Consider the following 21448-nt stretch of genomic DNA (forward strand, 5'->3'; position numbering starts at 1 on the left):
TCATTTTTCAACATGTTCCTTAGGAAAACTGATTGTCCGACCATCCCCAGTTAAGCGTGGTAGACCTATTGGTGCAAAAGATATTGTACCACGAAAACAAAAATTGATTGAAATTGTCCCAGAAGTGGCAAAAGTTTTAGAAAATACTCCAGAAGTCGTATTGCCTCCTGAAGAGGTACAAGCCCCTGAAGTGGCTATAACAAAACCTCCTGAAGAGGAAATTGCCCCAAAAGTGGCACATGCCCCCAATGTGGCAAATGCTTCCATAGAAGCAAAGGTACCTGAGAATTATGAGATCTCAATGAGTTATGTACATAACAGATAAATTAGTGGATCGTGAGAGTACTGAAATTGATGATATGTTTGCTTTTTTCATGGCATATGATATTATTATTATGAGCTCTAAACCTGAACCACAAAGTGTGGACGAATGTCGACAAAGAGATGATTGGCCAAAATGGAATATTGTAATCCTAGAAGAATTGCAATCATTGCGCAAAAGAAATGTGTTTGGACCTGTTGTATTCCTTGTTGGGAATAGATGCATATTTGTACGAAAACGAAATGAGAGAAATGAAATTGTGAAATATAAAGCCCGGCTTGTAGCCCAGGGATTCTCTCAAAGACCTAGTTTTGATTACGAGGAAACATACTCTCTGCTGATGGATGGGGTTACTTTTCGTTTTCTAATGGGTATGGCTTGTATGGAAAAACTGAAAACACGTTTGATGGACGTTGTGACAGCATACCTATATGGATCACTTGATAGTGATATTTATATGAAAATCTCTAAAGGATTAAATATAGAGGACACTAAGCCTCGACATTTATATTCAGTTAAATTACAATGATTATTGTATGGTTTGAAACAATTTGGTCGTATGTGGTACAACAGGCTTAGTGAATACTTATTGAATGATGGATATGTTAATAATCAAGTGTGTCCTTGCATTTTCATTAAACGATCATCAACCGGTTTTGTTATAATTGCTGTATATGTGGATGATTTGAATATTATCGGTATTACTGAAGATATTACTAATGCTGCTACTTATTTGAAAAATGAGTTTGAAATGAAAGATCTTGGAAAGACAAGATTTTGTTTACGTATACTGGTGGAGCACTTATCTTCATGAATATTTGTTCATCAATCAAACTACACTGAAAAGATTCTTGATCGGTTTTACATGGACAAAACTCATCCACTAATGTAATATCCTGTAAATTTTCGAATAATATTAATTGATTAGAATTAATAATAAGAGCTTAAAATTGGATTATGATTAAGATTTAAAATTGAATTATTTAATAATAATATGAATCACACTTGGGAATTAGGGTTTTGAGACTCATTCATTATATATTCTTTCTCTCATCATTCTTTTATAACCATCTGTGTGTCGTCCAACCTTTTCTTCGTTTCCATGACAAAAATTCGTAGGGCTTTATTCAAACAAATCAGTTGTCTTGTAAAATTCGTAGAAAATTCAATTCTTTTTATAATTCGATGATTCTTGATGTTTCAGAAAGGTCTTTAAATTTCCTACAACTTTATTGCACAATGTATCCTCAGATTTTGTTTCGAACTGTTCTCAAAATTACAAAACACATTCAGATCCCGTTTTTCTCTTTGAATTCTGAATCAGTAGACGTTTTATTTAATTACCGATCGTTATGAGCCAGTTTTTGACAAGCCATAACTTTTCAGAAAGGTCTTTTTGTCCTCTACAACTTTTGTGTTTTGAGGTCTCCCAGAAAATGTCGTTTAGTGGGTCAAAACAGGTGATTATTAGTCTGGGCATATTGGATTCTTGGAGGATTTTGGAGTCTAAGATGAGATGATTTTGGTTGGTTGTTAAGGATTGGATATATGATTTAGGATGATGTGAATTCTTGAGTTTCCATTAGTCAGGCAGGTACTTTTTACTTTACTTCTATTTTCGAAAAGATATTTTGATTATGTGAATTTCAGATTTTTGTTATACGATATAAGAATTTTGTTTCGAAGTTTACAAGATATAAGACATGAGAATCTTTGAAGACCTAGTCTCTACGTTTCGAACCCGTTCGTAATTTACGCTATAGTTTCGGAACTAGCCTTAGATACCCTTAGTAGGCGCACAAGTATGCAACTTCAGATACCTATTAAAGGCAGGTGATTATTGAACTTTAGATACCGGTCACTGGGTAAGTGTTGCAAAAGAATAAGATGCCGGTCACTAGCTTAGTGTGGCCGTAGTGTAAGACTGTGGTATTTATAAGATTTTTGTTTATGTTCTGTATTTATTTTTGTTTTAAATTCTGATTGCTTTTAAATATAAACTGCGGGTTGGATTTGCTTTTACAAGTGTTTGAAAAATTATTATTGTTTTAGGGAACATTGTTTTATCAAAAACGCCCACTGATTTCGAGATTAACAGTGAGTCAAATTGTTTATTGCTGAGCTGTGTAGCTCATCCCTTCTTCATCTTTCAGGTTGGATTTAAGAGCGAGTTGATATGCATTGGATTTGGAGTTTGATAATATTAGATTTGGAGTAGATCGACGTTTGGACTTCCGTTAGCTGGGCTTTTGCAATAGTCCTCTTTGTAATAGAATTTTAGATTAATAAATTGTGTTGTATTTTGGTTTTGGATTTAGTATTAATATCTCGAAAAGTCAGGATGTGAGAACTAACCACACCAATGGTTGTTCGATCACTCGAGGTTGAAAGGATCCTTTCCGTCCTAGAAAACAAGATGAAGAAGTTCTTAGACATGAGATTCCATATCTTAGTGCAATTGGCGGTCTCATGTATCTTTCAAATAACACTTTGCGCTCTCATGTATCTCGCAAATAACACACGACCTGATATTGCATTTGCAGTAAAGCTGTTGACAGGATTTAGTTCCGACCCTACAAAAAGGTATTAGGATGGAATTAAACATATATTAAGATATCTTCGGGGGACAATTGATCTTGGGTTATTCTTTCCAAGCAGTTCAAGATCACAACTAACTGGATATGCAGATGCTTGATACATGTCAGATCCTCAATTTGGGCGATCACAGACTGGTTATTTATTTACATTTGTGGTACTTCTGTTTATTGGAAGTCTACAAAACAGACTATGGCTAATTGGCTGCAACGTAATTCATCAAACCACGCAGAGTTACCAGCAATTCATGAAGCAAGCAGAGAATGTATTTGGCTAAGGTTTGTCATTCAACATATTCGAGAATCATGTGGATTATCAGGTATTTCAAACAGTCCTACAGTTTTATTCGAGGATAACTCGGTCTGCATCAAACAACTTAAGGAAGGATATAGTAAAGGGGATCGAACAAAACACATATTGCCAAAATTCTTCTGCACTAATGAGCTTCAAGAAAATGGTGATATTAATGTACAACAAGTTCGCTCATGCGATAATCTTGCGGATATACTTACAAAGTCACTACCTACATCAACATTTGAGAAGCTGCGAAATAATGTGGTTATGCGGAGGTCAAGATGTCAACATGTGAGACATTTTATTCAGGGGTGACTGTACTCTTTTTCCTTCGATAATGTTTTTATCCCACCGGGTTTTTTCTTGTAAGGTTTTAACCAGGCAGTCAATCTTTGTAATAATAACTCACATTGATAATCAAGGGGGAGTATTATAAATGATGCAGTAGTGATTGTCAAGGTTACTAGAAGAATGCAATTACCAATACATGTAATTTGAAAATTGTAGCTTGCTTTCTCTTTTCGATACACGGTTACCAGCTTGTATTCATATTATGCAAATGGAGTAATTTTCATCTGTAAATAGAGCATGTACAAATGAGTTGTGAAGATAAGGAATAACATCATCTCCCTCGTCTTTCTCACCTTCTCATCGACGCATATTTCATTTTACTCATTTAACTAGCTTTTTGCATGTGCTTCACACACGGAAATTGTTGATATTCTATTTAATTTTTATAAACTTTAACCGGTTTTCAATGGCGACAAAAAAGTATATCACTTACGGATATTACAATTATAAATTAATTATCATAATAACATGTTGATAATTAATATTTGTGCCGTACCTTCACACACGAAAATTCTCTATACTCCATTGCACAATTTTAAATTATTACCGATTGTCGACGATGAAAAAAAATATTATTTTAAGAGGTCAGGGTCAAATTGCTTCTCTAAATAATATGCCTCGTGCATCGCATACGGTTGTTTTTTTTATGCACTAATTTGTAATGAAAATATTAAGTCATGTTTAGAAATAATTCAAATATATATATATATATACGCATAAGCATAATTATAAATATTATTCATGAAATGTTAACTTAGAAATTAAAATATATAAATAAATAAATAATTTTTAAAAATATTAATAAAAAATAAGTTAACATTTTAATTGTAGTCGCTTCTTAGCATCGCCTCAATTCGATACTTCTATCATAAAATTGCTAAAATGCATTTTGTGTAATACATTTAAACATCTGTAAAATTATAATTATATTTTTTTAAAAAAATCATAATTATAATTAAAATATCATAAGTCATTAATCAATGGTATGTAATTTCAAGTCTTGTAGGCATTCTAGTAACAACCAAATCCTGCTGCTGCTAATTCTATCAGTAAGGGGACTTCAGTTTAGAGTGAATTGAATTAAATTAAATTAGTTAGCCAATCGGAAAAAAAATAAAGAAACCGTCCTTTAAAGTATAAACTAACAGAAACAATGACATTTTTTATAAGTCAGGAAAAGAATTTTAGCAGTATTACTTTAAATTAAACACCACACACAAATTGTTAACAAAACAACTATAAGTACATGCAGGAGAAGCTAAAATCGAATCACAAACCAAAAGTCACATTGAGACAGATTCTTGATCATCCACATGCATAAACCTCTAACTTATTTGTTCACCTTTTTAAGCCATTTGCAGCAAGCCAACAACAACTGTTCCATGTCCCCGAACATTTGCTACATAATTTGTATCCATGGCTCGTCTAACCTTTTTGCATCCCATGATCATAAAAACTTTTTATCTAGCCTCCTTTCATCATGGGTGTGTAGAAACTTACGGACAACAAATGACAATGTCAATTCCATTAATTTGCCTCATATTACTATATTAGAATGCTAAAAAGTTGAACAATAAGAATGCTAATAAGTTGAGCATAAAGATAAAAATAAATGAACTTAAAGAGAAAAGAAAGATGTGAATTATAAACTCCATACCTGAAATATTGCAGAATGCTACAACAACAAAACCAGAGAGATCGTGTCTCTTCTCCTTCCATCCCTTTCTTTCTCTCGTTAAGGTCCAAGCACTGTCCTCTTCCGTCCGGATCTTGTGATCAAACAATAAGCAACTATCCACAGTTTAATTGACCTGTTGCATCCATTAACACCGGAGCAGAGCCTCATTTGCAGCAAAACAAAACATCAGTACTTTTAATAAAATAAGCTAAATACATTATAATAGTTCCTCGGTCCCTCGACTTTCTTTAAAAATTATATCTTTAATAAATTACATCATGTTAAAAAAATTAAATGCATTTAAATGATATTAATAATATATTAAAATAATTAACTAAAACCAATTATATTATAAACACCATGCAAAGTGTAAATCACATCAGATTAGTGGAAGAAGAATAACACACTTTCTCAAGACTTGGTTCATATGTGAAGATTTAGTAAATTAAGATTTTTGTATTCAAACTTTTATAAAATTTATTAAAAAGATAGAGATTAACGGTGCAAGTCATGATGTTTTGGGAAAATACAAACCTAGTAGCAGCCGGATTAATAAACACTTGGATGGGAGCCCTGCCTCTCTAATACATTGGCATACCCATACCACTAATCAATTTGAAATAATATGCAATTGTAGCAAAATATTGGCATTAATCTCGCGTGCTTCTATATTAGGATGACTACTTTAAAAGTAATATTGCAGTGCCTGGAATTGAATTTCCAAAATTTGCCAGATTTGCAAAGATATTATGCATTTGTTTTTTTATAACTATATATATGGTCATTGTTAATGATTGTCACAGCCAAACAGATTGCATCTGTTCTGGTTTTGAAAATATACCTCATATTAGGAGGTGTCCACAGCATGATATTATATGGTAAACTAAAATATGCTAATGTTCACATTTGGATGAAAAAGCAAAAAATACATATTGTATAGGAATATATAACAGGGATTATGCATCAAATTATCATCCTGTGACCTACAGAGATATATGATCTGAACAGTTCGATTAGTTCATGAGGATCCTCATGTTGTCTATTTAAGTAACATACTGTACCCTCACTGAAGTATTTGAATGATCTAATAACATCAGTCCTAGGAACTGAAAAGAAGGAAGCTATCAGATAATGTTCATCAGATGAAATTGTTCATAAGAAATTACAAAAGGATACTGACTTGAAAAGGAGGGATCACACTCATAATAGTTTAGTATTAGCTATAACAGAATGTAAACCATGTGTAAAAACAGAACAAAATATTAACTTCACTGCATTTCTTCTAGTGATGTAGTTAGGAGACACAGTGCCAATTCATTGTACTCTTTGAAAAATTGTGAGCACAAACAATGTCAAATTAATAAGATGAAGAATGATTAATTATTGCCACAGCCTGTCCAGTGTAATCTTCCCAACACTTTCCTGTACAAATTTGTGGAATCATAATCGGCACAAAAATAGAGATAAATGATAACTTAGTCCACGGAATGGTGTGGTAAAATATTAATATATAATTAGGGAAAAATCACAATTCTGAATAGAAAGAGATGTCAATTTTGTGTCACCACAGTCCACCTCTCCACTAGAGCGCCCAGACTGCCAACCTAGAAGAGTTTTTATTTGTCAGAAAGCCACATTATAGTATGACACTAAAGAATTATTTATATATAAAGTTTCATAACATGATTATGTAAACAGCTAGCACACTCGAAAGTTCCTAGATCTAGCTAGAGGGTAGGTACATCCTCCTTTCCAGTGCCCTTCCAGTGATTTAATAAGTTTATCTTTTTCTTGCCGCAAAGAATTGGCTCAAAGCCCATAAGGCTCCACCTCATTTCTAAAACTGTGTTTAGTTTTTTGTCAAGCTCATCAGTTCGATTATTGGTTACATTCGCTACACAAATTCACAACTCGGTATCAGTTCTATATTGCATAAAACTATATTAAATGGTGTCATTGTAAATTTGAAATCTTTACTTGAAAAATACTCATCATTAGAAACACACTACTGGATACATCTGAGTTTGCATTTGATAATGTCGTACAGAATTTACAATCAAAAAATAGCCAGAATATATATAAAAGGTTAGAGAAGGGACAATTTACAATCAAAAAATATAGTGCTTGCAGAAATTATGAATATATTGATTGAAATAATAGAATGTGGAAAGAAAGAAAAGTAAACCTGAATTTTTTTTTGCATACTGCTTCACTCCCAAATTTGATGCAAATTATTAGATTTGGTACCCGTTCCCACCTGTCAACATATTCATTTGCGCAAAAATTATGAAAGGCAACTTTGGATACGCAAGAGACATCAATTTGCAATGAGATTTAAATTCGAGCCTAAAACCCCGGGAAAGTTTGAATGCGGAAGTAAACTTCTTCATTTGTGCATTTTATCAAACACTAAGAGGGAATAGTGTATATCAAATCATAAACGGAAGAAAATTTAGCAAATCAACATTCATAATCAACATATTCTAAAAGTGTGCTAGCATTAGGCCTCTTCCACCTCTTCCAAAAGACTAATTCTACTCTTCCCTGATATTACATAATTTTGAAACTCAGGTGCATTTTAGACTTTTTCCTCATGCCTGGATCATCCATTTCTAAACGGGTTGTACCCAAATTTACTATTTTACTTCAGTTCATTTCTGTACTTGGGTGGATTATCCATATTCATATGGGTTAACCACGTATCTTTTAACTAATTTTTCTCCAACTGCCTGATTTCTCTATCATTTCTATTATCTTTCTTTGGATTTAAATTTTGAATTCCCTGATTAGTGGAGACGTGTTTTCAAACCTACGCTCAGAGGATGTATTGCATCATATTTTGCAGAATATGTTGATGTTGGAAGTAAAATTAGTCTTTTGGAAGAGGTGGAAGAGGCCTAATGCTAGCACACGTTTAGAATATGTTGATGTTGATATTATATTTAGTTAATTACTTTAGATTTATAACAATTTCCAACTTATTATCCAATTTGTACACTTACAAGAAATTATAATTTAATGAATCCTATCCCGAAAACAAAAATTATCAAATTAACCGGCTAGTTTTTTTTGAGCAGGATGTCGCACACATCATAACTCATACTTCGTTGGACATGCATCCAGTTTAGGAGAAAAAACAGTTTCGTCTTCCCTTGATTTCAAGTAAAGCAGAACACAAGCACTGTAACTCTGCAACCTATGAACAGTCAGCGCCGTCTGATGACTGTGAGTTCTTCTCTTTTGTTGTTTTAGGAAAAAGTCAAACTTGGTCGATAGTGTCCGATTCTTAGTTTCTTACATTATTACACTACAACGCGCATTCAGTCGATCAGAAAGGCTGCTTGCTTTCACTTGTTATTAACTTCTACTTGTCTTTAATTTATTAACTGTCCTCGTCTTTTAGATCCATTCATACATATATTTATTTACTTGTAAGTTGTAAGCATTCCACTTCTTTCTTTCTTCTAGTTTTGGTCATCTTTCTATCAATTCATCCCAGATCTCTTTTTCAACTAAAAGGGTAGCCAAAAGTTTTGATTTTTATGACACCCTTTTCATCTTTTGTAAAAACCCAACAAGTATATTCTCATTCTCTGTTTGCTTTATAGATCCTTCTTACAAGGTTGACTTGGTCAACTCAACTCACTTCTTTGATTGGCATAACCCTACTTGACCATCCAGATTTTTATTAACTTGGGTCTATTCTTTTGTACTTGTTGAAGTGTTTGTCATTGTAATTTAAGTTGATATAGAATCTAAATTATGAAGCTTGTAGTGCGTGTAATTGAAGCTAGAAATATACCAGCAATGGATCCAAATGGTTATAGTGATCCATTTGTTAGGTTAAAATTAGGTAGGCAGAGGTTTAAAACTAAAGTGGTGAAGAAATCTTTGACTCCTTCTTGGTGTGAAGAATTTTCTTTCAAAGTTGAAGACTTGAAGGAAGAGCTTGTTATTTCTGTTTTGGATGAAGATAAGTACTGTAAGGATGATTTTGTCGGTCTAGTTAAAATTCCGGTTTCTCGGGTTTTGGATGCTGATAGCAAGTCACTTGGCACAGCTTGGTACACATTGCAGCCCAAGAATAATAAGTCCAAGATCACGGATTGTGGTATGCTTACTATGGATTTTTTTAGTATCTATGTTTTCTGTATCATATTTTGTAATTTTTTTGCTGGTATATATTGTCTTTGATAAGTTAGTTGCCCATTCAATTAGATGCCGATTTCGGTACCTTTATATATAATGATATCCTTGCTGAATGAATTAAATGGTTAAGATGCAATTTTGTGTCACCTTGTTCTGACTATGATGTATCTGTTTGCCTTACGTGGCAACCTGAGATACTGAAGAAAATACAAAACAAGAAGTTTATGCTTCAAAATTTCTTAAAATGAAACCTAAATTTTTCCTGGATTTGTTTATCTTCTATGTTGTTCCTTTACCTGATTCAAGGAAACTTGTGAATTACTCCGTGACTCTGTTTATACGTGCTGTAGGGTAATCTGACTCGGATGTTGTTTTTCATCCTTTTGTTTTCAATAGGTGAAATTCTTCTCACTATACGTTTCTTGCAAAACAATCCATTTACGGATGAACAAGATCTTGACTTAGCACCATCCAGAAACTCTACCGACACAGCTTATGAATCACCATCGAGATCCTTTAGTACCTTTTCCTCTCCAAACAGATTAGAGGAGGTTGCTCCGATTAAGGAGGAGAAGTCACAGATTCAGAATTTTGTTAGCAGGGTTGCTCAACTATTCAACAAAAATGTAGAGTACAACCCTACCACTAGTGAAATCACGCAGATGCCAGAGATGCTGGAAACAGCTAAAACTGAGATTATTGAGGACAGTTCTGCAGAACCATCTTCATCTCCCTCTTTTAGTGATGCAATGAAAAGTTTGGAATTGAGATATCAAGAAATTGATATGCCAAGCAATCTTTCTGGAGGAGTAATCATAGATCAATTGTATGCTCTTGCATCACCTGAGATGAATTCTTTACTCTTTTCACCAGATTCAGACTTGCTCAGGTCCCTAGCTGACATACAGCGGAACACAGACCTGCAACTACGACCTTGGAAATTCGAGGATGATGGGAGTTTGAAAAGAGTGATTTCTTACACCAAAGCTGCAAGTAAATTAATCAAGGCGTTGAAAGCCACTGAGGAGCAGACATACTTGAAAGCAGATTCGAAGGGGTTTGCAGTTCTATCGAGTGCCAGCACGCCAGATGCGCCATACGGGAGCAGTTTTAGGGTAGAAGTTCTTTACTGCATTACACCGGGGCCTGAGTTGCCATCAGGGGAACAGTCATCTCGAGTAGTAATATCGTGGAGGATGAACTTTTTGCAGAGTACTATGATGCGAGGTATGATAGAAAATGGGGCAAGACAAGGTGTAAGAGAAAGTGTTGAGCAGCATGCAGCTTTGTTGGCTCAAAATGTACGCCTAGTTGATCCTATGGACATTGCTTCTGACAAGGAACAAGTTTTAGCATCGCTACAGGTGGAACCACAGTCAGACTGGAAACTGGGAATCCAGTATTTTGCTAATTTTACGACAATATCTACCATTTTCATGGGATTTTATTTGCTTTTGCACCTCTGTTTAACCACGTCTAACACAGTTCAAGGACTTGAATTTGTGGGGTTGGACTTGCCAGATTCTGTTGGGGAAGTTATTGCATGTGCTATATTAGTTCTTCAAGGTCAACGAGTGCTGGCACTTATATCACGTTTTATGCATGCCAGAGTTAAGAGAGGTATGTATCAATAGACTGCATATTATTGAAGTCAATTTTGTAATCAACTTGAAGTAAAATGTTACTCTCCAGCTAAGAATCAAGTGACGTAATTAGCACAAACTCTTATATATACCAACACTGTGGTATGGTTATCATAACTTTAGTTTGGTACCGACCAAAATGCTACATGTATTAAGATTTTGCATTTCTAACCTAATTCTAATCAAGACATTCATTTATTTGTACCCTCTACATTCTTACCTTATTGATTCCTGCTGCTTCTCAACCAGCTAAATAAAATTTGGTTGTATTTAGCCATATAATTTAGCTTGTTGCATCAATCTCATTCTCCTACTTATTTTATCATTTTATAATTATTAATGTAGGCAGTGACCATGGAGTTAAAGCACAGGGGGATGGGTGGTTACTAACCGTTGCCTTGCTTGAAGGGAGCAACTTGGCCACTGTTGAGTCAACTGGGTTCTCTGATGTTTACGTGGTTTTTAGCTGCAATGGCAGAACTAAAACCAGCTCAATCAAGTTCCAGAAATCTGATCCTCTGTGGAACGGTATGATTCAGTTTCTGGTTTCTGTATTCCACAATTGGCATGTTACTCTGTTGCTGCTTGAAATTGCTATGTGGGATAAGAAATGTCTAAAGCATGGAGCTTAGATAGCCTAATCCTTGTATAATTTAACATTATTAACCTTGTTATCTGATTTAAGTTCTTGCGTGAACTTTTCAGAAATATTTGAGTTTGATGCAATGGAAGAACCTCCTTCTACGCTGGATGTGGATGTTTATGATTTTGATGGGCCATTTGATGAAGCTATGTCTCTGGGACATGCTGAAATTAATTTTGTGAAGAGTAATATATCTGAGTTAGCTGATGTATGGGTTCCTCTTCAGGGGAAACTAGCACAGACATGTCAATCTAAATTGCATTTAAGAATTTTTTTGAATGACACAAGAGGCACTAATGCTGTTAAAGAATACCTAACGAAGATGGAGAAAGAGGTGGGAAAGAAGGTAAGCACCGCCCAACTCTCTTAAAGGAGTTCAGGTTATATATTATTTTCCGAGTACGGTATAGTTTCTTATTATAATTTTTTCGTATGATGTATAGATTAAATTGCGGTCTCCTCAGACAAATTCAGCATTTCAGAAACTGTTCAAGCTTCCATCAGAAGAATTTCTCATAAATGATTTTACATGTCAATTGAAACGTAAAATGCCTCTGCAGGTAATTTAAACAGTTTACTTTTTAGTTTGATTCTGTTTACAGATTATGTTTTCACACCTGGGGCCTTTATGTTTAGCTCATGAATTTGTTATCATATTTTATTTGTTCTGTTATTCGGACTGTTCATTTTGCCTCAAAGTACCCTTGTCGGACACTTGACACTCAGACATAGACACCTGGACTAGGATACTTATTTTAGGCCAAAAACATGTAAAATTTTCAATATATTACTGAGTCTGACAGATGGACACATATCCATGTCGGACACTTCTAGTGGAGTCCGACTAACATTGATTATTTGTTCATTCTTTCTCTGATTTAAAAATACATGCATCAGAAATCATAAAGTCTTAATTTGTTCTTTGCGTGGGATTTTCTGATTCAAAACATGTATATTGAGTTCCTCTTCAGGGCCGTCTGTTTTTATCATCAAGGATAATTGGATTCCATGCTGATCTTTTTGGGCGCAAGACAACCTTCTTTCTTCTCTGGGAGGATATAGAAACCATTCAGGTGGTTCCACCTACTTTGTCATCAATGGGCAGTCCAATTATCGTAATCACTTTACGGCCTGGCAGAGGCTTAGATGCACAACATGGTGCAAAAATACAGGATAGTGAAGGTAGACTGAAGTTTCATTTTCAGTCTTTTGTGTCTTTCAGTGTGGCAAACAGGTAAATTTTCATATCCAAATTATTTTATCGCTCTCTTTTTCCTTTATCCAATAATGGGCAATTGCAAAAACTCTTTCTTTTCTTTAATACGGGCAACTGCAAAAATTTGAATACTTACTCACACATGACACATGCCTTTGACAGTCCACAGAGGATCGAACCCTTAAATGAGGGGTATCCAGAGGGCTGTTATGTTAAGGATTACAATTTCCCAAACTTACTTGCATCATCACACTGTTGTCCTATGTACTCCCTCTGAAAAATCATATCTGCCACTCATTTGTTTGAGATGGTTTCAGATCCAGCATAAGTGAATCTTCTGATCCTGAATGCAATATGCTGTATTAATTGGTATTATTTGTGACTTGTATAGAAAATGTTAAAAGCTAGATATTATATTTTTAATTTGAAGTTTACATCAACATTAAAATTTAACTGATCTTAAGTTTTGGTACAGACTAGAGTGTATCTAGTAACATACATCTTAGTTATAGAACATTTTGGCCCGGTCTCATTTTTATGTACTTAAAGAATCTGCTCTATGCTTCATGTCGTACATAATGCTTTCCTTTCTTCTATGGTGCCATCCTGAAAAGTACACATATCATAGAGGTAGTCATATATATATATATATATATATATATATATATATATATATATATATATATAGAGAGAGAGAGAGAGAGAGAGAGAGTGCTTATTAATAGCCACTCATGTCTGATATAGAAATATACTGATATTATTTAATTTGAATTTTTTTCCCTCTTTAATTATTTACATGCTGCTCTCTGAACTTCTACTGCTTTCCATATGTTCTTACTGACTTTCATTTCTTTCTTAGAATGTAGTAACTCAATATATATAAATATAAGAGTTCGTGGCTGCTGAGTGGTCACTTATTTCTTTTGTGTGTTTGCACTTTGCATCTTTAGTTAGGAAATTAGTATTCCCTGAGTCCTACTTCGAATTGATAAAGAAAAATTATTTAACTTATATCCCCTTGAGGTGTTGATTTATATGAGAGGGTAAGTGGTCACTCACTTACTATTTACATGATACACAAATATATTTACAAAGCACATGAAAACTGTAATGCTGTGCAAAATATTATGTTCATTTATCTGTTTTAATAAATTTCATTTGGTTGGAGTCTTAAATCAAATATGAATGCTGTTAATGGTTATGATTGGCCCCAAGTCATTGAAACTACACAATTATGATTGGTATTACTCAACTTTCTACCATTAACCAGATCCTCGTTAAAACATAATATTAATCTTCTAATGGTGAAAGGGCGTGGTAGAATATGAAGTAGTTACATTTTCTGCTTTTAAGTTTTTTGGATAAAGTATTAATTCAAATTTACGCATGCATGTAATATGAGTAATTGATGATAATAGGACAATTATGGCACTATGGAAAGCAAGAGCCTTGAGTCCAGAGCAGAAGGTACAAATAGTTGAAGAGGAAAACAAAGCTAGTAATCTCCTTGTTGAAGAAGAACCTGCTGATAAAAGCCTGGATGCATCTGAGGAAGAATCTGATACCAGAAGTCTTCAAAGTGAGGAGAGTGGGTCATTTTTAGGCTTTGTGGATGTTGACACGCCCATGTCTGTGGTTTATTCTTCTGTTCTCTCAGTTCCTGTGAGTCTCTTTCCTTCCCCTCCCCCTGCTTGGTAGTTTGGTAATGTTAGATCTTCAATTAAATAGATCATCCTCTCCTGCTCGCTCCCTCCTGCCTGCCCTGGTTGGTAGTTTAGTATGATTAACATTAGATCTTCAATTAAATAGATCTCTCTCTCGCTCTATCGCTCCCCCCCTACCTTCTCTCTAGTAGTTTGGTCCGATAGTTTATAACCTTTACATCTTAAATCAAATAGATCAAAAAAGTTAGGTCCAACTGAAGAATATTCTATATATCTTAAAATCTAAGCTTCTATTAATGATATAAGGTTTGATTCTCGTCAGCAACATATGGAACATAATTATTTATATCAGTATATCCAATATATAGGTACAAGTTCCATAGAGTCCACAAAACATTGAAGTATTGGAGTCTAAACTTGACTTGGATAAAATATAATCTAGTCATTTTAATTTATTTTTTTTTTGTTCTACAATATTTATAAACATCAACAACCTGCATATTATGTTATACAACATAATTGTTGTAATCAAAATTGCTTTTATAAACCGCAGGACACTATATTCAACAATATAACTCATAGGACTTCACAGAAACCAACTCTCTGGATATATATAATTAGATTAGGGTTGTTACATGGTTGGTCGTAAAAGACAAAACTGTCATATTAAATATTGCTCGAAAATTAAATGACTAGAGTTCGATCCCTCCCAACTACATTATTGTTAGAGAAGAAAATTCAATTTCAATATTTTATAATACGCGTGTTTTTATATTTTTGTATCCAAAATAAGAATACAAGTATATAATTAGTAATATTAAATATATAATAATATATTCAAAATGATATTAAATAGATTTAAAAAGTAATCAAAGTAAAATAAAATTAGAAAATAATATATTAAAAGTTACTAGTGCTTTGCACAGAAAATAAGCTAGTTAGTTATAAACATACAAGTAGAATATATTATAATCTTTTATTTTAATTTATTAAAATTATAACCTATCATTAACTTTGAATTTTTTTGAATTAAATAAATTCACGGAAATTTGCAAAAATACCCATGTTTTCAAACTTTTTTTTTCAAAATTTCAGTTAAAGTTGCACATGAGGGTGCTATGTTAGCAGTAGTTTTTTAGGTTGCAATTGAGGTTTGCCTATACAAGGTCGCACCGTGTTTTTGGAAAAAAAAATTAACTCGGGTAAATCGAAAGAACCCATAAATTTATTAGAACTCTATAAGAAAATTCGGAAGTATTAAAGAAGCATGGGTTATAATATATATATATATATATATATATATATATATATATATATATATAGGGATAGAATCAAATAAAAACTTTTTTAAGTTACAAACTTACAAACTTTTTTATTGAATATATTTATCCTCCCATCATGTTAATCTTTAGTCATAGAACGTATCCATGTTGAAAATTCTTGAAAAAACATCACAATTTGTAAATATAGCGCATAAACTGGGGTTCAACATCAGATGTAGAACACTAATTATCATTATGTTGAATACATCTATAAAGATGCTTAAACTATACCACCGGGGTTTGGGTAGGGTATAGAAACATAAATATTGGTTATGTAATGCGTTTAACTTAGTTCTTATATTGAAAAATTAATTTATGTACATCTCCAACACAATTTTAATCGATGTTCAACAAAATATCTTAAAAAATGTTGAACTCAAGTTATATATGTGTTGAACAAAAAAAGTTTGTAAGTTTGTAAGTTTGTACCAGAACCCTCCCATATATATATATATATATATATTGAGTATATATATATTGAGTAAAGTTACTTGGAGTCCTCATTTTAGTGGAGTCATGGAGTCCTCATTCTTCGAAATTGGATAAAATATAATCTTGTGATTTCAATTTATTTTGTTCTACAATATTTTTAAACATCCAACAAGCTAAAGATTATGTTCTACAACGTAATCAGTATGCACAACAATTAATAATTTTATAAATCGCAGGACATATTAAACATATTGTAGAACATAGTGTCCTGTGATTTAAAAAAGCAATTGTTATGCATGTTGATTACGTTGTATAACATAATCTTTAACTTGTCGGATGTTTAAAAATATTGTAGAACAAAAAAAATTCGATTTTAAACCACTGGATTATATTTTATCCAATTTTCAAGAATGAGGACTCCAAAACTCCACTGAAACAAAGACTCCAAGGAACTTAACTCATATCATTTCAAATGGTGTGACCTATATGGTCTGCACCTAAGTTGCTATACACAATGAAAATCTGAATGTGAGACTTAGAGATCTCTAAAAATTGGGGACACAAGACCTCCATTCATTGGGACACCTATATATAGGCACATAACAAAAGGATTCGCAAATAAAAGTGCTATAATTATTAATAGAGTTAATTACACTTTGTAACCCCTAGGTTTGCTACAAACGCAGTTTAGTACCTGAACTTTAAAACGTGGCAATATACACCCTACACTTAACATCGCTGTGCAAGTTGTAACCCCTGGTCACTATTCCGTCCAAATCTGCCATTAACTTTAACTGTTTGAGAGATAATAGTGTGTATATTAGTTTCTAACAACTACTTTACCCACTGTGACCCCTCAAAATTATGTATTATATTTCGAAATTAAAATAATTTTTAAAATATGATTCTAGATTTAGAATCTGAATTTTTTTTTTACATAAACGATGTAACTTATTTTAAAATTTTAAAATAAATACATATTTTAAAAATTATTTTAATATTTTTTTACATCGTTGTGTGTGTTCAGATATAATTTCAAAATATAATACATAAACTTTGAGGGGTTACGGGGGTAAAGTAGCTGTTCGAAACTAATATACACATTGTTACCTCTCAAACAGTTAAAGTTAGCGGCAGATTTGGATGGAATAGTAACTAGGGGTTACAACTTGCACGAGAATGTTAAATGTAGGGTGCATATTGCCATGTTTTAAAGTTCAGGTACCAAACTGTGTTTGGAGCAAACCTAGGGGTTACAAAGTGTAATTAACTCTTATTAATATTTGAATACTCTAGGTATCTTTAGTATATAATTTTCTTTTCTTTTTTGATAAATGTATAATTTTCTTTTCTAATAAATTAAAACGTTGATATAATTTATTAGTTATAGAACATTTATATACAATATAGTAAAATACATTAAACTTAGCAAGGATTAGAGTAATATATAGAAAAACACATTACCAAAGTTTAACATACATGTTAATATTAACATACCAACAGCCACTATCAATCTATCATCAATACATACCCTCAAAACTTTTCACTTAAAGTTTTACACCAATAAGGATCTTCTTCTCCTTCACCCAGTCTTTTGGTAAAATCATCTTTTCAGTTGGCCGAAGTGTCCAACTTCCCGTCAAAGGATCGGATATGGAATCTGTGTTGTGTCTTGTCAACAGGGGAACACCTTTTTGACCCAAGAGTGGGAGGCTGGGAGCAACAGAGGTTCTAGGTTGTGACCACATAATTTCTAGCAGTTCTTTTGGTTCAGAGTACAGATTGAAGTAGTTGACATTAGACAGTAGAATGATGACTAATTGGTGTCATGATTTCCATTTGTTGTGGGGTGTATAAAGTGTCAATTTTTGCTACATAATGTTTGTTTACAATGTATATCTCTTAACATGTTAATTTCACCATAGTTTTGTTTGTTATTGGTCACTGCAGACTGCTTATGTCATGGAGTTATTCAGTGGGAGTGAATTGGATGATAGGGTCATGGAGAGAGCTGGTTGTCTAAATTACTCTCACACTCCTTGGGAAAATGATAAGCTTGATGTGTTCATGCGGCAGATTTATTACAAATTTAATAAAGGTATTACTCGATATAGAGGAGAAGTGACAAGCACACAACAAAAAACTCGCCTCTCAGATAGACAAGGTTGGCTCATTGAAGAAATAATGACCCTCCATGGAGTTCCGCTAGGTGACTATTTCAATGTAAGATGCCGTTATATAAAAAACTTACAGTATACAGATTCTGCTGCATCTTGTATGCCTCTTGTGGAGGTAGGAAGAAACATTTTGTTTTAATATAGTTGCATGTAATCTCCATTTGCAGCTAAACCTGAGATACCAACTTGAAGATCTCCCCACAAGATCCATCGGATGCAATGTGCAAGTTTATATTGGTGTCGCATGGTTGAAAAGTACCAAATATAAGAACAGGATCACAAAGAACATCCTCACAACTCTGCAAGGGCGTCTAACAGTCATGTTTAGTACAGTAGAGAAGGAATTTATATCAGGAATGTAGATAATTTACTGTAGATTTTTGAGCTTGCTGAGGAGGAGTTTCTGATCAATGCATCCACTATCCATACGTTCTTCCGGTCAAATCTAACTCTAGAATGGAAGCGAGAAGCATCTGTCTTAATTTACGTAACTGGTGTCTTATGGTATCTAGTTGCATCAATGTTTGATGGCATATATCATGGTTCCGAATCAGTACTCTATTCCGCGGTACAGAATGCCAGGACAATGTGTTCCTTCTGTTTGTACAAGTGAAACCTCGTAGCATAGCTTTACAGAGCTTAGTTACAAGATGGTGGCTGATGAGGTTATCATCTATATTGAGCTTGATCAAAAGGGCAGTACGATTATCCAGTTCTCGGCATTATAGTTGATCATCTAGCTTTGTCTCGACGGGTATTGACATGAACTTCTAACTTTTTTGCTTCTCTAGCTTTACAGATGTGCAAGGCCAAGACGTCAAATATACCTTGCATATACGAACACGGATACAATGACACAGATACAAACTTGTGAATTCTTTTGGCCTTGAATCTGGTCAGCCATGTATGTTACTTAATATTGTAGGGTAAATATTCATTTCATGTTCAAAGTCAGCGAAATAAATGGTTAATTTTTATAGACAACAGGTTTAGATCTTCATTACACTTGTTAATTTTTTATGATGCATCATTGAGGCGTGAAGTCCTCTTCCTTTAAATCTTGAAGTTTCTCTGACTCTACAAACTCGGGGTGATCTGGAACACGAAATTATTTATTTATTTATTATTGAAATTTAAATATAATTATAATTGATCCCTACATGTTAAATCTGAATCTTTTGGATAAGTAAAAGATAAGTGAAATTTCTGGACGAATAAACTTTCTTGTCATTTGTTAAATCCAAATCAAATTTCTGGAGAGTAAAAAATATGAGAAATAAAATTTCCGGACAAACAAATAATATAATCAAAAATATTTTGTAAGTATGCAAATAAAGACCATAAATTATATATATATATACATATATATATATGTATATATATATATAATATTATAAATTATAAAATTTAAGATTCATAAAAGCCCATAAAAAGGATAATTAAAGATTAGATATATGTTGTGTGTTTTTTAACCATCCAGCTACAATATGATGACTTTGTCAGGAGATATTTAGATATCGTCCAGAAATTTGCAAGTTTAAACAAATGACATAGAATGCTGAATGGTGCATGATACATCAAATCTAGTCTCATCCACGGGTTAACAAATGACCCCTATTCCTAGACTCTTACTCGCTCCATAACATCCTCGACAATTCAACAGGTTGGAACATGTGAGTTACCCAAAAATTATGTGATAGCCCATCCTTGACTTCTTGACTAGCAACCGCCGAACTCGTTCTCTTTTTTATTTTTTTTTAAAAATCAAACACAAAATTAATTACATCTTTTATCACTTCCCTTCCCTTCCCTTATTTTTCAAAGTATTCCTATGCAACTCAAGCACAATCTTATATTATAGTTAATTACTTTATATTATAGTTAATTATGCAATTCAAGCACAATCGTATACTATAGTTGATTGTTTTATATTATAGTTAATTACTTTGTCCCGTTGGCAACAATACAAATGAATATAAATTGATATTATTGCATAGATTTTATGATTTATTTGTAAATTGATTCTCTGTGGAAATAGTTAGTTTATCACTTATTTTCTATGGATATAGTTAATTTATTGCTTGTTTAAACCCTTCTCCCACAGTGTCATATAATGCTTATGGAAATTACCAAAATATTGTCAGTCTTCCTTGAAAAAGATGAAAATTCCGTATTCTCCATATATACAATAATATGCCATTTGACTGTGCTGACTTATACTATTCTTTCATTACATCCATACAATTTGTTACATTATCACTGAGCTCCTCTCAGACTTTTTGTTTTCCCTGTGAACATACATTCCTTCACTTTTAAATTCAAAGAGATGGACAAACATTCAACACATAGCAAGAACAGGTACGGGGACAATGGATCTCCCTGGTGGAGGCACCTTTTAGGAAATATCAGTCCGATAGAAGATCCGTGAAATGAGATAAACTATGAAACAGAAGTTACTAACATCATTATCCACTTGACCCAGTTCTCAGAAAAACCCATCGTGATAATTCTATTCTTCAAATAATTCCTGCACACTCGATCATACGCTTTACTTATATCAAACTTAAGTGTTATTTCTCCTTCCTGCTCAGAGTTCTTACGTTTTATATAGTGTATTAATTCGAATGCCACCAATACATTGTCCATAAAATTTCGGCCCGGGACAAACGCAAACTGTTCTTCAGAGATCATTAAAGGTAGAATTTTTTTCTAGCCTATTTGCAAGAACCTTTGCTACAATCTTATACAGAATATTGCATAGAGCTATAGGCCTTAGGTCCTTAGCTTCTTCTAATTGGTAAAAACAATTGGCGCCGTCTGTGGGAAACTAGCGAAGCACTTACATGATTTCTATGACAATGGGGCTCACGTCAATGGGTTGGCTGAATTGAAGAACACGTCACTCAACACACACAATGGAAGTTTACGACACTGATCTATAATGCATTACGAAGACCATTCA

The 21448-nt window shown here is 33.3% G+C and overlaps 1 protein-coding gene across 1 annotated transcript; it reads left to right on the forward strand.

The window, feature by feature from the left end:
* Nucleotides 1–8315: 8315 nt before the first annotated feature.
* LOC108227511 (C2 and GRAM domain-containing protein At1g03370) lies at nucleotides 8316–19486 on the forward strand. Its single transcript, XM_017402692.2, has 9 exons — nucleotides 8316–9351; nucleotides 9786–11009; nucleotides 11378–11560; nucleotides 11738–12021; nucleotides 12119–12235; nucleotides 12647–12909; nucleotides 14310–14553; nucleotides 18260–18532; nucleotides 18654–19486. The coding sequence occupies exons 1-9, from the start codon at nucleotides 9003–9005 to the stop codon at nucleotides 18846–18848; spliced, it is 3132 nt and encodes a 1043-aa protein (XP_017258181.1). The 5' UTR covers nucleotides 8316–9002; the 3' UTR covers nucleotides 18849–19486.
* Nucleotides 19487–21448: the final 1962 nt, after the last annotated feature.

The sequence above is a fragment of the Daucus carota genome, chromosome 6, assembly GCF_001625215.2.
Source record: "Daucus carota subsp. sativus chromosome 6, DH1 v3.0, whole genome shotgun sequence".
In the NCBI taxonomy this organism is placed as follows: domain Eukaryota; kingdom Viridiplantae; phylum Streptophyta; class Magnoliopsida; order Apiales; family Apiaceae; genus Daucus; species Daucus carota.